This window comes from Zeus faber (assembly GCF_960531495.2).
Source record: "Zeus faber genome assembly, chromosome: 5".
Taxonomy (NCBI): Eukaryota; Metazoa; Chordata; class Actinopteri; order Zeiformes; family Zeidae; genus Zeus; species Zeus faber.
Window position 1 is genome coordinate 22,281,813 of NC_137192.1, and position 17,762 is coordinate 22,299,574.

The window sequence follows — 17,762 nt, forward strand, 5'->3', positions numbered from 1 at the left end:
AGACGGAGGATAAAGAGAGTGCCTGGAAGCTTGTTAGAAAGTTGCTTGTGGTGTGAATTAGCGCTCACCGTGGCCTGGGAGGAGCCTGTTTGCTGTGATGAAGTGCCGTTCTGGGAGGAGCTCTGCCTGCCAGCTGCAATGTTGGCCTAATAAAAAAAAAAAAAAAAGACAAGTGCGAGAGAGAGAGAGAGAGAGAGAGAGAGAGAGAACATGAGTATAAACAACTCCACATGAAGAGTGTTCACCGTTTTACAGAAGAGTATCAAGGCCACTCAAAACATTAAACTCGGAATTCCGACTTAAACATCGAAATTTTGAAAATAAAGCTGAAATAACCTTCGAGAATAAAGACAAAATTCTGACTTTAAAGTCAGAGTTTCGACTTTAAAGTCGAAATTTTTGAGAGTAGAGCCACCCAGTCTCCCCACCCCTCCCGGACGGACTCCATTCCCTTCCCTCCGCTGACGGAGCTGGGACAGAGTCCATTCTCCCGGAAGGGGACAGAGAGGGGACAGAGCCCAGCCCGGGACGGTGCATGCTGCCGGGGAGCGGGGCACACAGACTTTATACGCCCTACGTCCCCAAGTCCCCACGCTCAAAACATTTCCAGGTCCTGCTTTGGGGAGCTGAGCAGCATGAGCACCGGTCTCCATAACGACGACACATCTCTCAGCTCCTTGTTTTTTCACCTGAGCAGGATAGTCTTAAACGGGCTGACAATTTCAGAAATGAATGGGGGGGGGGGGGGGGGGGGCCCTTGATATCGCCACCCTGGTGGAGGGCAGTGCCGGCAGTGACACCTGCACAAACAGGCCGTTCACCAAGAGGCCGCTCTCCACCAGTCGGGCCACGTTCTTATTTGCGTGGCCCTAATACTCTTCCATACCGTTTAGTCCCCACAGCAGATAAATTAACTCACACAGGCGATTCATCGCCCGGATCCCTGTGTGCTACAAATTCTCAAATACCACCCTGAAATAAAACCTCTGTACTAGCGAGGAACGACTAGAACACTGAATCTCAACCTTTTCCATATCAAGGATCCCCAATTTGATATGCATCAGTCAGGATAATTATCATTATTCTCCAATGGTGTTAACCTCTTTATCGTAATGCTGGAGACCCTGGAATCTTTTGGAGGACCTGTGGAGGGCCCTGGACCCCCTTTTTAGAAACCAATCAACTAAAAGGATCTTAGAAAGAGTTTTTCCGTGTAGAACTACAGCTTTCATCGGTAAACATGAAAAGTCAGTGCGGCGTACGCTGCCAGGATTTGAAGTGTAATAAAGTCCTGCTTCCAGGCTGCTTCAGAGTTCACACTTTGCCACTGTGAGACGGGCAATGTATCACCTGGCAGACTACAATCATCTGAGCAAGGCCGTAAAGCTACAAGCCGAAACAGTCGACAAGGCACTTAAAGGACCAAAGAGCTGACCTGTTGGACGGCGGCGAGGCTCTGGAGCTGAGCGGCGCTGAGGCTGTGCTGCTGGAGAGCAGCGGTCTGCAGCATAAGATGCTGCTGTTGAGCAGCGTACATCTGCTGGAGGTACTGGGCGGCCGTGCTGGGCTGCCGGTGCAACGCCTGCTGGATCACCTGTATTGGGGAAAAAATACATTTAAATTTGGTTGATAGGGCTGGGCAAAGAAAGAAAGAAAGAAAGAAAGAAAGAAGATACTCTTGTTGCTATAAGTTATGCAACCACTTTCCACTTGAATACCACTATATTCACAAATGTATTTTAATGTAATTTCTGTATAAGACTGAATTTGTGCCTTAATATATTTTTGTGACGCACATCAAATGGTATAATGAAGTTGGTAGCAATTCTCATCATGTATAAAATGTCAATATATCGATCAATCAAGGGATCAATACTGGATTTAATGGAATTGTGAGATTCTGTCTAATACTCTGGTTTTGTAAGGAAAAATAGGATTTTGTATCAAATTATTGGTAGATTTAGGGTATAGTATACTTTTGTAAAGGTACTGCATAAATAAAGATTGTATGAGATTATTAAAAAAAAATAAAAATACTGCAGGATTTCCTCACTGTTCTGACTATAATCTGTCTTTATTTTCAAAATTAACTCTACTGCCATAAATATACGTCCAACTGTGCCTCGCTTTTCATCCCCTCTTTTGAGTCCTCGCCAGCGGGAGGAACCAAAGCCCAGTTTGAGCTTTGTTTTGGAACGAGCCCTGTGCCCTTCAGTTTTTTGGCTTCACCGCAGTTTTGCTCCTTACCTACATTCGTCATTAAAAGTGAAACTTCGCCACCAACATTTTGGCTTCCCTTCTTTCAGATAGAGGTACAAAGAGTGACGTCTGCTTTGGTTTCATCTCCGGCGGGACCTTAACATGACAGAACTGCCCCAAAATCATCCAGAACACTTTGTTTTGGTCTCACGGTGGTCCTAGAGACAGAGGGGCTGGTCGGGGATAGTTCTGTGTTTTCGACACAGAAAACATTTTTTCATCGTCAAAACTGGCTGACTAATAAACTAATAAACATAAGGAATGAGGCAAAATCCTGCAAAGAGTGCCTTCTATCTCCCAAGTGAATGCAGAGCAATATCATTGAAGGCATCTAAAATTCATGATAGAATTCATGAAAAGGTAATTGCAAGTGGAGTCCACCAGTCTCTGTAAAAGAACGTGCTCATAAGAAGCCATCTCATCCACTTATATGCACCGAGGTAACCCCTCCCCTAAAACGCCCTCTCTGAGGTTGACTGACAGCTTCCGCCTGGTTGCCCAGCAACTGGAGGCACATTGTTGACCTGTGGCGCTTTGGTGTATAAAACCCCTCCCGACCCGACCCTCTTAGGGGGAGGGAAGTATGGGTTGGAGGTCAGAGAAGACTGCACGCAATGGATACAACTCTTCAATTCTCATTTAGCAGGAATGACGGTGGTGCGTTCTCAAGAGTTGGTTCTTCGGGATCAACAGGGATCGCCTCGCTATTGTTCCGTACAAGTAAAGGAGCATCGAAAGGAGGCCACGGTCAGATCCTCAGCGCTCAATATGTTGGGTGGAGCCGACCCGGGCGGAGGTCGATCCTGTGTGGCTCTCCGGGGGTCAAGAGCACTTTGACAGTGGCACCGGTAGTGAAAAGGTATTTAAATACCAAGGTATTTAAAAGCAAGTTATCTATCGATCAGCGGATTCAACAGCCGGGGGAATTTTGAAGCAGCCAGGTGAATTACAACTTCTGCGCAGTTTGTATTTGCCAACAGAGGGCAGAAGAAGAGCAGCTATGAAAAGTTAAGAGGGGTGTAAGAGGGGTCAAGGAGGATTCAATTATGCCGCTTGTCTCTGCTGTGTAGGCTCTGGTGATAGCGTGTGCAAGCAAACATGGTGGCATTGAAATCAGCTATTTCTGCTTTAAAAACTGATTGTGACAGTGGAGGTGTCACGTTGTTGACCTATGTACAATATCAACAATCTTCATTTTGATACCAAATATGATAAGATTTAGTTCCCAATCTGAGGAGACTTTTGTTGTTAGAGATGATTGTTGTTGTTGATGATGAAGTCCAAACGCATGTTGAGAAGCAATGACATACATTTAAACATTTTACAAATCAACATTTAATTTTAAATTTACAAACATCGTGACACATCTTTAACACATGAATGTTCTGAACTCAACTTACCTGAACCGTCTGCCGGTCAGGGATCCCACTGTAAACGGATATCTGAGGCACGGCCTGTCTGCCTGTAGTGACGTTACTATTTGTACTAGTACTGCCACTACTAGTGGTACTAGAACTAGCACCACTGCTACCACTACTATTGGTGCTGGCAGCTGTTGTGCTTGTGCTGGTGGTCCCAGTGGTGGTGGTCCCAGTACCACTGGTGGTGGAGGCGGGAGCCCCTGGCTCACTCTCCATAGTGCCCTCTGCTCTCCTCACCTTTGAACTCCGGCTCTTCTGAATGGCTCTCCTGTGCCTGAGGGAGAGGAAAGAGGAGGCGCATGAGAAAAGCCGCATTGCATCTCGTAGCATGTTGATGGCAGGATGATAACCCGCCATGGTAATGGCCAAACTGAGATACCTGTGCACATATGCAATGCAACTGATGTGAATTATATAATTTGAAACCCCTTTAAATAGCCTTGGTTGTAATGAGTTCAACAACAAAAAAAAATAAAAAAAATTAAAACTTTTTATGGTATTCTTTTTTCAAACTTTGAAAATGCATCACCACTGTGATAAACAAATAGACGGGAAGTCATTGTACACAATGCTGATCGCCACTGTCCAAGTTTGTCCACAGTGTGCTGCTCTGTTGATCCTTAAAATAAATGGGCAATGAGAACGAACATTCTTTGACATTTCAAGTGGGCAGTGAACCAAAACATGCACACATCACCATTGCGTGACCAGTGATGGACACCTGATAACAGGTCCCCGGGCGCGTCGATGAATGCTGCCCACTGCTCCTGGCTGCTCCCCCGGAGGAAGGACAAGCCAGGAGGTGTGAAATGCAGAGGCCACATTTCACTGGCCACCACCCAAAAAGCGTGTGTGTGTGTGTGTGTGTGTGTGTGTGTGTGTGTGTGTGTGTGTGTGTGTGTCCATATATATATGCATGTGTTGTAATGCGGTGTGTCATGTGACAATTGAAGATTCTTAATTCTTAAATGAGTGTGTCATTTCAACCTCGCTTTGAATTCTTAACTTCCAAAAGGTAAATCATGTTGGGGTTTTTCCCCCTCAATTCCACATGTGTCTCTGTCTCATGTTTTCCCAATGTGTGCATCTTCTTGTCAACAACACCAATTGCTTATTACTGTGAAATGGAACAAAACCAAACTATACTCAACTAAAAATAAAATGTTCAGAATTTGAATGTAAATCAGAATGTTTTCAGTGGGGCAAGAATTCAAGAGAATAAATCTTTTGATACCCTTCCTTACGTCACACTAATTCTACTTAGAGATGGCGATCATGCTGTTCAAAAAAACCCGTATATTTTGGCCTAAATTAACCCACGCGCTTGTGTGGGGGTGAGCTCCATTATGAGTGGGTGCTATTGAAGTCTGTTTTGCTTTTCACACTCAAACTCATAACAGCGATGTGAAATCCAATTTGGGGAGGCCGCTTAACTGAACCTCCCCTGCACTGCTCTAAGATTTCAACCTCCTATTTGGTTTGTGAAACACTAGACAAGGTGCTTGACTTTGATCTGCAAAGTGGAGCCAGAGCAGAAAATTAGGCACTAGACCCCAAATTTGGAGAGTGTCAAGCGCACATTTAACGGGTGAACATAGGAGGTTGGAAGGTGAAACAATATAGAAAAACTGTTCACTCCAGGACTGGTCAGTACATCTACAAAACAAACAATGACGGTGTCACAGTTGAAATAGTTGCAGAGTATCATTTTCACACACATGCTGAGCTTAGATTCAGACCGAATCCCTGCCTGAGGTCACATTTCCCGACTGTGTTAGAAACAAGCCCTAGCTTACTAGATAAGTAGGTTTGGAGATGAAACTTAGATGGTAGTTCCTTTCCCACAACCACTGGTTACTACTACAACCAAAATCACAGCTACCACCATAAGCATGTTCAAAACGAATAGACGACAGTCAGCTTATTCTACTATTAACTACTATTTAACTACTTTGCCACGTCTTTGGGAGTCTCATCAGTACAATGAAGACAAACGAAATAAAGAGTTGGTTTTCCAGTGGACTACGTTCACTTGCGGTCCGATTTATTACTAGAAAGATCTCAGAGAGGGCATCTACAGACATATTCAAATAATTGAGAAACAATGTATTTTTGGCATGGAAAAAAATAATAATAAATTCATTATATACATATATACACACACACATATATATATATATATATATATATATATATATATATATATATATATATAAATAAAATAGGCCAAGTTTGACAGCCATATTATCAAGCCAACAGGCATAAGAACAGCATTCCTATTCTACATCCATTTTCTGCTGTCAGTCACCAGCACTGGAAGGATGATGAGAGGGAGAGAGAAGATGCTTTGGGCCTCTTCCATTAAAGGGTTCTCAAGCAAAGCCTCCTGGGTATCCTCCCATCCATTAGCAAGAGATAAAGGCTCAGAGCTCACCCCAACAGATGAGCGGCCTCAGACGACATGACAGGTGATGCTTCGAGCCTGAAAGCACGGGAGGAATAAAGGGAGGGTAGCATCTATAAAAATAAATGTTTGGGTCAGTGAAAAGGTACAAAGAGCACTTGAGGTTGAAATAGCTCGTACAGAAGTCCTCATAGCAAATTAGGTGGTTGTGATGAAGGTGAGGGTAACAGTGTGTGGCGGTACAGCTGATGGTGTTTTGGGAAGCAGAGGTTCAAACAGCTTCAGAGCTGATGTAATACAGCCGGATAAAAAGACAAATCAGGGCAGGATGGAATTCCACAGCCTGGGGTTAGAGGTCTAGCGTCTAGGTTCGCGAAGGCAGAGTGAGTGGGTGTGGGGGCCATCATGGTGGCTGAGCGAGAATGTTGGGGATTTTAAATGCGTGCGGGTGTGGGAGGGCGTGATGGAAGTGATTAAAATGTGGAGAAAGAGGCGAGCCCCAACTGCTAACCCATTTCCTCCCCTCCCTCATTATTCTCTTTTGAGTCGGGACCTCGGCTCTGTTATGTACACCACTTATGCAAGATCATATACATTCTTTAGTGCTCATAAAACTTTGGAAAATCAATGGGCTACTCACAAAATATGTTATTATATATCTTCTTCAATAAAAAGAAAAAGGGTCTACTAAGACAAATTAAGCCTTTTAGTTAGTATTAATTATTGAATTTTAACTGAAGACAGAAAATGTTCGAAGCAACCGATCCCACATTAAAGCCAGCAGCAAATGTTTAAAATAACAAATCTGAATCTCAAAATAATTGAGAGAACATTTGAAACAAAGACCCACTGCATATATCAACTGCATTCAGCTGGCCCCTTTCTGAACGCCAAATATCACTATCAATATAACTCAATGAGGCCTCCTTTAATCATGCCTGTTTGTGGTAAAAGTAATGGCCGACTTCCAGTCTGGTTTGAGTGGATTTTTTGGTTGTAAACAAAGCACCGTCGTTGCCAAACCTTTCCTGCCCCTACACAGTCATTAAGGCTAAATCTCCAAGCCTGGTTCCCATTCGCCTCTTAGTGAATGGAGGAAGGGATGGGAAATATCCTCCAGTAATGACACTTTCTGACCCTCGGAGGATGAATTCATCCGACAGCACAGGGCCATCAACACCCCCCCCCCACTCACTACGACCATATTAACCGACAGATTTACATTTTGGCAGCATTCTGGCTGCAGACATGGTTCTCCTTCAAAGTGTCAACACAATAAAAATGGGAGAAAACCGCAAAGCACTAGAGTCAGCCAGTGACACATGGCACAGAATAGGTCTAAACAATAACAACAAATTGAGCACTTGGCCTCCCGTGACACCAGAAAACCGTACATCGATCCAGCGGTCCACTAATACCGGAACAGAGCAGGAGACCTGACGGACAGATGTGTTTACAGCATTTGCATGGCCTGCAGGATGATGAAAGCTGTTAGGAGTTGGACAGTCTGGCTGGCTGTCTCTACGGAGCCACGAGCACGGGAGGAAGTGCAGAAGCCTCAATCTGTGTCCGTCCGCAGAGTCCATACACCGAGGCAAATTGCACTGACTCAAATCAAATAAATACCATAAGGACACAAATCGATAGCGGTGAAGCTTGAAGTACTATAATGACTTTAAAAAGCCGGTAGAGGCAGAACGTAATTTGTCTGTGTGTGTGTGTGTGTGTGCATGTGTGCGTGTGTGCGTGTGTGCGTGTGTTTGGGGGGGTGCTCTGCTGCCGAGACAAAGCCCCCTTCCCTCGCAGCTCCTACCTCCTCCCCCCCCACCAGCGCGATGCAGGGGTATGATGCCCCATCCCCCGGGATTGTGTTGTCCTCGTGCAGGATGCGTTATCCTCTTTGTTTCCCTGGCTACCTGACCGGTTGACTGACTGGCTGGCTGTGAGTGACTGAGTGCGTGTGAGTGCGTTCTGTGGTGTATATAGAAACCCCCAGCCCCTTCTTGTCAACCCCCCCCCCACCCCCCCAACACACAGCAAGCTCCTCGTCCCAACATCAACACCCCACTCCACCAACCAGGCCCCCAGCCCTGCCTCCTGATTATGTGGTATCCTAGCGACAGCCAACGGGGTGCCGATGGAATCCCTGAGCTGATTGGACGACGTGATCCCCTCTAATGAAGATGATGGTAATGATTTTACGCCCGTCTATCCCCTCCCCCGCAGCCTGAATACTGAATTTTTTAGGATGCATAAACCCTCCACTGCAGAACGGAAGCAAAATTGCAATAATTACCAGAAAGACATTTCTCGAAAATAAGAATTGCACAAATTATGTGAAAATAATTGTTTTACCCTAGTAACACAGTTAAAGTATTATAAAACTCTATAGTTGAACACAGCAACTCTAGGCTACAACATAGCAGTTTGAACAATATACAGACAAGAACATGTTTCACAAATAAACAGATGACGACGGGCCAACAATGATCGGCCACTAAGATCCAGCACAGAGATCGTACCCTATCATCATGTCAGCGGGTTGATAATCAGTCAATTTTCAGATATGATAGACTGGAACACAGGGGTAAAACAGAAGATTCTGGTAAATTCAAGTAGACCATGGCCCATCAATTTTCTGCCATGTGTCTGTGGACTGTTCCAAAGGTTACCCCAATCCCGGCAAAGCCTTACACAAACAACAATTTGTAAGAAAAAGAGGTACAACATTGAATTCCCTACATGAAAACTACACATATAACTGCAAGTGAAACCCTCCTTAAGTGACAGCACCTTTCAATTACAAGGAATGAGCAGGTCAAAACCACAGGAACGGTCAGATAATAGCATATTTATGGTCTGCCCCGCTGCATTTACATGCCACCCAACTGTCCAGCCATTTGAAATATAACCATTTCAGTCATTTGCTGGCACAATAGGGTATTGATTGGGGCCAATCATGCACAAAACTTCATTGATTATGATCGCCCATTAGCATATAGATTAGCTGGTGGTGGAGACATACAGACCTGGGCACGACAACAGAGGAGCGTAGGTGTCACAATAGGAAGGAGAGAATAGAGGGAGAGGTGGCTGGGTTGGATATACCTCCACATGTCTGTGAGCTAGAGAATGGCAATAGGATCAACGGTAAACAGAGGGGAGTGGGGGTATGGAGTGGGAGGAGGGGTGGACTGGTGGGGGTAGTTAAGACACACTAACCCCGCCCCCGGTTCAATGGGCAGCCGGCATATGATCATTTTTCATTCAAACAAACGCCTAATAAGCTCTTCTCGGCAGCCCACTACAAAAAAAACAACAAAAAACTGCATGATATTGTCGCTTTATGAGCTGTGCAGCATGCATCTGGATTCCTCTGTCAAAAAATAAAACAACCAGAAGGTTGCAACCAGAGCCAGCACTCATAGATAATTTATTTGAATTAGCTCTTGAACCATGCCATTTGTTTATATATTTTTCTCTACTTTTTAATGTTGTATACTCACTAATTATATGGGTTATTTCCTGCACCCACATAGCATTTGATGCATTTCTGAAAAACGAGAAATTAATGCTGTCCAGCATTTCAAGTTGCATAGTTGATGGGCTTGAAGTTTTGATTGTGTTTTTTTCCCCTTAGCCCAGCCCAGGCCCATTTCAATGTTGTCTTAATAAAAAGGAAAACACAGACCACTTCAAAATGCATAACCTCCTATACAGATTTTATCAACATTAACTCATGGTAATAACCTCACAGTCTGAAGTCTTACAGTCAACAACATACTTATAGAATGGGCTTAACCTAGTTTAATATAACTACATTTGCCATCCACAATAGGGTTAAAGAATTCAATGCCTGCTGTCGCCTCAGGGCACAACCAGATTTCCTATTTTTATTCCTGTTTTGTTGATTTTCTGTCAGCCCTCAATAATCTTGAGAAAGTGCTGACAGTTGTTGAAGTGTCTGTCTATCTGCAGAGTAAAATCACTGACGGGAATCCTGCTTGGGTTGACAAAATACATACAATACTTGTATACAATACTAAATACTAGGCCTTGGGGTGGCTTTTCACAATGTGGTGCAGAGGGTCGGCTAATAAATGCAATACTCTTATAGCACAGTTGGATATTGAATTGCTTCAAAAATAGTGAAAAATTCTGTAGCACTCAAGGTAGTTTTTCATACTTAAATAGCACTTGCTCAGTTGCCACTTAACAAGATCTTTTACATCTTATTTAAAATAGTTTCTTAGTGTGTTTCTGTATCCTCTTCTCTATACATTATGTATATGATTTACGTTTCTCATTTATCTTTTATAACCATGCTAATCTCTTCAATGAAGTTCACTGTACAGTGAAGTGCTATTTTATGGTAATCTCTACAATCTTTTTGAGACAAAAATAAAAAGAAATGGTTCGCATCTCATGAGAAAATGTGTCACCTAATTTTAATTGTATTTGTTAGCAGTGTTCTTCCTGTTCAAGCTTTATATGGGAAGCGGGGTTCACGTTTGTATGACCGTTATCTTAGTATACCGGTATGAAAAGAGAAAAATTTATATTAAAAAAAGCATTGTTTAGGAAACAGTATTTAAGTGAAGATTTAAGTCGTTTTGAATGTTTCTTAACCACATCCAGCCCTAGGCTTACACTATTCAATAACTTGTCTAGAGAAAATAAATCGATTCAAACAGATCAAAGACGCAAACACAAATTGGGAACTCAGCAAGTTGTAAAGATGACAAATCAATCACAAGGGCTCAGTACCACGAGAAAACCCAGGGTCAACACGGCTTTAAGATTAAGCTGCACCAAAATCCAAACATCTATAAGAGTAATACATGCCCCGCTTTTACAGAGGCCGTCGCCCTAACGGTGAGAGCCAGCGCGTGCAGAGTCACAGCCCACAAAGCAGCGCCAGCTTTGAGGTCGTCCCCTGAGGCCGGCGACGGTCAGCGGGTCGATGGTGTCTTGTCCAAACAGAGGGGGCGCCGCGCTGCCTTTGTGCGGCGTGTAAGCAAGAGGTGCCCTCTGTCGCCAGATCAGTGGGAGTGCTGTAATTGAGCCATCCGACTCAGACGGACGTGTTCTCACACAGCTGAGTAGAGCAGTACAAAGAGCACTCGGCTCCTCTCCAGTTAACTTGGGGGTTTGTGCGTTTTAAAATGCCGTTCAATCGCACGGAGCCAAAAAGCGACCTTCATGAAAATTCCCCATAAACGCTCACTTCACTACAGAGGAACATGTTCTTTATTCTGTTCTTTTTTCTTTAATACCTGGCTGTCTTTTGAATGTAATCCCCAAAACCCCATAGAAACATCCCAGCGTGCTAAAAATCCAATAGCTCCAGGAATAAAACTTGGAGAGAAACAGACATGAAGACAGAGAGGCACAGAGGGGCCACAGAATAAGTCCAGATTCTATTTTTTTTCCCTGGGATCTATAAAAAGCTCGTCAAACAGTTCCACTCAAGCCCACAGATCGGCAGAATACCTCAATTGAGACTATTCAATTAAACCGAGTCTCCGAGGCATCAATCCCAGGCTAGTGCATACCAAAAGAAAATAAATAGGTCACGTATGAGATGGTGAGAGGCAGCGCAGGGAATTGAAACGCTTCCCTGGCCTCATCACAGACATTTACGTCAATGCCAGCTGGGGATCAGCGAGCCAGAAGCCCGAGGGCCGGGCCCCGAAAGGGGCTGGTCTGGGGAATGCTGATGATACCTGCAAGGATGCAGGTCACTGAACGAGATATACGTAAGTAACAATGCTCATAAGTCATCAAGTTAAAGCAAAAACAGCACCCTTTTCTTTTAAATATGTCCAGCTGTAACACTCCCCTGTGCACCAGCTGAAATGTCAAAACTGCCTTGTACGTTTGATGTCTGCATACATACACATATACCATAAAATAAATGAACACTAACCAAGTTCAGTTAACACTTAATAACTCCATCTCACTAATAACTCACTCTGATCTCAGAAACAAAACAAGGAGAAAGCTGCGATCAGTGCCGATGTGATCGGGGGGGCAGTGGCCCAGGAGGTAGAGCGGGTCGTCTAGCGATCTGAAGGTTGCCGGTTTGATACCCGGCTCCTCCTGGTAGTGTGCTGATGTGTCCTTGAGCAAGACACCTAACCCCCACCAGCTCCCTGGGCATCGCTACATGCTCCTAGATAAGTCAGTTACTAGGATGGGAAAAATGCAGAGACTGAATTCAAATGTAAGAATAAAAAGATCTGTCTCCGTCGACGTGTTTCAGTTTTCATCTTTGTAGCCTAGCAGCACGGTTTGGATGGGACTCGCCATTTTTCCAAACATTTTCTTCTTTTTTTTTTTTCTTCCTGAAAACAAATTAATTTTGAAATATTTGTACAAAACAAATATTCATACAAATCCACTACTTGTGCTATGCCGGTATTTGGATTCGGCTGCCCCCCTACTTTACATACTTGTCCCGGCAATGTCACTGCTTCCATTCCCACACCACTCCATTCACAGCCGTATCGGCATCTTCCCAGAAATTATACGAGGTCGAGAGTGGAGAAATTTATCGAACATCAAAACCGGCTCCTGTTCCCACATTATGCCAATATGGAACATTACCAGTAGATTTACAGCTCTCAGTGCAAGTGGGAAAGGGGCTCTATATAGTGTAAAGGTAGACGCCCCACCCCTTTTGTCTCGAAATGTCATTCGTTAAAATGCCATTGAGAACACTCCAAGAGGAATTTCTGAGACCAAAGCCTTGCTTTCAGAGAAGTCAAACTAAAGCATAATTTTTCAAGGTCAATAGTGAAAGGACATGGCCTGCTAAATCCTAGGAATTTACTTCTGCTGTTAACACAGTGACGCCTGCACTGTGTAGAGTCACTAAAATGGGAGAAATATCTCCAGGTGAACCATGACATGCAATGGGAGGTGGTAAAAGGGAGATCTCCTTCACAGGCACGGAATACCTACCATATTAGGTGATCAGTGTAAGGGCTCAGGGATCAAACAGAAGTGAGAAGCCACAGCCATGAAGTGTGCACTCACATTACAGACAGGCACAAACTAAACTTCACTTTCAGGGTCGTTTAAGTTGCTTTGCGGTTCCAGAAGTTGATAGATAATATAGTATCACACAACTTCCTTCATAGTTTACCTTAATGATGATAAAGTCTTTACATTTAGAGATTTGGATTTATATTAGAAATCAAATAGCCGAGTAAAACAGTCAAACACCAAGGTCAAACCAAACCTCAACATTTGTGTATTCAAAATAAAAATGTCTTCAAAGCAATGAAATAAAAACACTGCAGAAGTCAAAACTAAGCTGTTAGCTTTGGAAAACAGCACGATAATAAGTGGCGTGAGTTGTATGACAGGTCTGGACCATGTGAAGATACGGTGGAAGCTCTCTTACATCTTTCATGAGAGCCACTGAAGAAGGAATTTGGCCGTAGAAGTGGTTCTAGAAATCAAGCCCGTGGACAATAACAATCCGGGGTAGAATGTTGCAAAGATTAGCTTTGACATTTTGCATCTTTATCCCCCCCCCACATCCTGGCACAATTATCGCTTGTTAATGACTGTTGCACATGGAAAGTTTCGGCATATGCCTGCAAACCCAGCAGTATAGGCTCGACCGGGCTTGACTTTCTATCAAAACTATGTTTATAGTGGGTAGAGGAATATGCTAATGGAACACTATCATTAAACAAGTATGCAGTTGAAGGATTGATGTTGTTCTTCACCGAGCCTCTTTTCCCTTTTCTGATGTAGAAGGAGCTGGAAGACCCCAATCAATTTCTGCAGACTGTTTACATCTAAGAACACAACAACAGGCAAAGGATGCACACTACTGTGTGGAATTGAGGCATGTAACCAGCCATCCGCCACCTTCCCGCCGTTCACAGACTTGTTAAGGACCAAATTTGAATACAAGCTTTCAGCATAAGGTGAATGTTCTCGCAAATGGATTCCCTGGCTGCCTCTCCAAGGACCGTTTGATCTGGAGTCCAGAGAGAGGCACTGTAACACATACCAGCCCCCTGTCATGCTGACAGGATGAAACAAACCTCCCCTGCAGTTAACCTCAACAGCCGCGTGGAAGATCCAACAGCTTGTCCGCGTGGCCCATTGGGGGCTCATCATTCTTGAAATAGGCCGACCAAAAGAGCAGAGCGTCCGTTTATTGGGTGGACTACACTACACGTCCCGTTTCCTCCAGCATGCAGATTCGCCCCCGTCCTCGCTCGACAACAGCCACTTTCTTTTCGGTAAAGCACGCCTTCTTCTGATCGACGGATTCGCGCCTCTTCTTGCTCACTCCAGGCGGCGATTTGTTTCATCCGAGGGCGCTGTTCTCCCCCCCTTTTCTCTTTTATGAACGTTCGTTCACATCGACAGTTCACCGACCGCAACTAGCCATGCCACTTCATCATGTCCACCTCAGCCGCCCCTCTCACTTCCCCATCTGTGGATTCTTGCGGGGGGGGGGGGGGGGGGGGGGGGGGGGGGGGGGGGGGGAGGCGGACCCCGCCACCACCACGGGACAGCACGCGGAGGAGCACATGCATAAACACGAATTCATTGAATGTGACGGTTCTTATTAAGTGGCAGTAAACTTTTTTTTCTAAAGTATCAAATACGGGGGTTTCGCGAACAAAATAATCTGGCGGATTACCGCTTTAATGAAAGCTCTTGTGAGTTCAGGTCATAATGCAGGAGTGTGTCACAGATTAATCAACCCGGAGGAGAGAGAGAGAGGGGGGGGGGTGGGGTATTACAACCAGTTGTTACTTTGGCAACAGTACAACACCAGGGTCACAAAAAGGCCACCCGACGTGCAGCGGGTTGAGAAGATCCCAATCCCTCGATGCCTGACAGGGGGCTGCGTCCGCTTGTCAGAATGGAACTGCCCCCAACTCCCCCCGCCCCTCCCGCTGGAATGGGGTCATGACCCGGGAGGACAAAGTCGAAAACGCAGTCCCCACGGCGCTCAACTCCAAACTAACGGGACTACTCCGGGTGACTTTCCTCCACCTCTGCTCGGCACCACCGCTCACCAGGCAGCGCTGATTACCCGCTGTAAGCGGCTCGCCGACCGGCTCACCCGGGCGGTCTACGCGATTATCGCCGTATAACAACCCAATAAAACGGCATTCCTCCACCGCCGTGGCGGCAGGGGAGAGCCGCGACCATCTTGCGCCGTGAGAGACGGCGTGCGCTCCGCTTAGCATCGAGCTAACGCCGCCACTAGCCGCCGGGCTCCACACGCCGCCCGTCCGCCCGGTTCGTCGGCGGCACGGACGCCGACCACGTACCTTCGAGCGCGCGGCGGCGGCGGCGGCGGCGGCGGTCGGCGTCGGCGAGCGCGGCGCGAGTGCGGTCGCCGTACCTTCCCCGCGGGCCTTGTGGGCGCTTCCCTCGCAGCCTGCGGTCCGTCGCCCTCTTCTTTCCCTCCCCTCCACTGTTATTCTACACCATGGCGTCGGCTCTATCCGGCGGCCTCGGAGTAGGACGGACGATCGGCGGCGGCGGCGGCGGTCGACTCGCTCCGCCTCGGAGTTCCGAGCCCCCGCACCGCGTGACCGAGCGCCCTGGCCAATCGTCAAAGGGCGACGAGGGTTGGACACGCCCCCTCTGACCCCGCCCACCTATGGGGGGGGAGCGGGGGTGGGGGGGTGGGGGCGGGGCTTCCAGGGCTCTGGTTCCGCGCGCCTGTCACGGTCTCCATGGCAACCGGAGCGGAATTTAACCCTCGAACCGCCGCAAGTCAGCGAGGCTGAAAAGGCGTTGAGGCCGTGTCGTGAAGCCGTGTCGTGAAGCTGAGCGTATTCAGATGGCAATATCATTCACCCGTGACGTTATACGTAGATATATTGCTTTCATTGGTATTATAAGTGCCGTTACCATTATTCTACCGCTATTGTAATTATTACTATTAGTACTACTATCATTTTTAGATATCAGTATTGGCTTTATTACCAGTACTCCTCACTTAACGACCGAGTTCCGGTCCTAGGACCAGGTAGGACCCGTGTTATTTCACGGTAAGGGGGCGTGGCCATTGGGAACGCTAGTGTAGTGAATACTGACAAACTGCGACTGAGAACGGTGATGAGATGTATACAGTGTATATAGTATATATAGTATATCAAGTGTGTATATATAGTGTGTATAGTATATATAGTATTAAAGTGTGTATATATCGTGTATATAGTGTCTATAGTATATATAGTTTATATAGTATATATAGTATATATAGTGTATATAGTATATAAAGTATATATAGTGTATATAGTGTATATAGTATACATAGTGTATATAGTATATATAGTGTATATAGTATATAAAGTATATATAGTGTATATAGTGTATATAGTATACATAGTGTATATAGTATATATAGTAAGAGAAGGGAAGAGAGAAGAATCTTTAATTATCACGCAACACACCACACTACAACACATGCACACACACGCACACACACACACACACACACGCACATGCTTGATGGTGGCCGGTGAAATGGTTCCTCTGCATTTAACCCATCCTGGCTTGTCCTTCCTCCGGGGTCACAGCCAGGAGCAGTGGGCAGCATTCGTGGACGCGCCCGGGGACCTGGTGACGAGTGTCCATCGCTGGTCAGACGATGATGGGTGCATGTTTTTGGTGGGGGTCCTTACTGACGTGAGGTGGAGGAAACCCCATGTGAGCACGGGGAGAACATGCAAACTCCACACAGAAAGGCTCCTGTTTGGGAGATAAGCCGCCCAGAGCACGGTGCCAACAGCGCCCCAGGCGGGAATCGAACCCAGGACCTTCTTTCTGTGAGGCAGCAGTGCAATGCACTGCGTATAGTATATATAGTGTATACAGTGTATATAGTGTATGTAGTATATACAGTGTATATAGTATATATAGTATATATAGTGTATACAGTATATATAGTAGCTATAGTTTATATAGTATATATAGTGTCTACAGTATATATAGTATATACAGTTTATATAGTATATATCATGTATATAGTATATATAGTTTATATAGTGTATATAGTGTATATAGTATATAAAGGGTGCTGCATGATGAGATGCTGGATGCTGAGACAGCGTGGTAGAGAGCTGGTGGTAAGTCTGAACGGTGGTTAAACAGGTAGGTCGTTAAGTGAGGAGTACCTATATTATTATAATGCCTGTTATTGTTATTATAATGAGATTTTTTAACATTGTCTTCATTACTATACTGCTATCTCAACCGACTATAGATAGATATATTTATGCAATACAGAAGAAGAACAAGAATATTTAGAATCTTTATGTTGTATGTGTACACTATACACATTCAACAGAATGTTGACTTGTACTATGATTACATACTATTGCTATGCACTGTTAGTTTATACTTCTGTATGTGCTTTATACTATTTGTAATTTATAGTTTAGTGTACCCACCAATTGGGGTAACGTATTATCTTGTTCAGCTGTACAGGTGCTACTACCTGTTATTTTAACAGATGTGTACATATATTTATACTTTTATTTATTTATTTTCTCTTTTTTTTTGACTTCACTGTTCTGTCAGCCTCAGCTGCTGCAAACCCTGGATTTTAATAAACGGTTATCACATGTTATGTTATCATATCCTATCTGAGATACTAATGCAAAAAGGTGGTTTCCTTGTCT

The 17,762-nt window shown here is 44.9% G+C and overlaps 1 protein-coding gene across 1 annotated transcript in view; it reads right to left on the reverse strand.

Moving 5' to 3' along the window:
* Window positions 1–7,941, reverse strand: part of phc2b (polyhomeotic homolog 2b) — a gene marked incomplete at its 5' end in the record, with an annotated part of 37,697 nt that extends 29,756 nt beyond the window's left edge. The window contains 4 exons of the mRNA XM_080000491.1: window positions 69–146; window positions 1,436–1,594; window positions 3,660–3,954; window positions 7,898–7,941. Coding sequence (XP_079856617.1) covers window positions 69–146; window positions 1,436–1,594; window positions 3,660–3,954; window positions 7,898–7,941 — 576 coding nt within the window. The remainder of the gene's footprint in view (window positions 1–68; window positions 147–1,435; window positions 1,595–3,659; window positions 3,955–7,897) is intronic.
* Window positions 7,942–17,762: the final 9,821 nt, after the last annotated feature.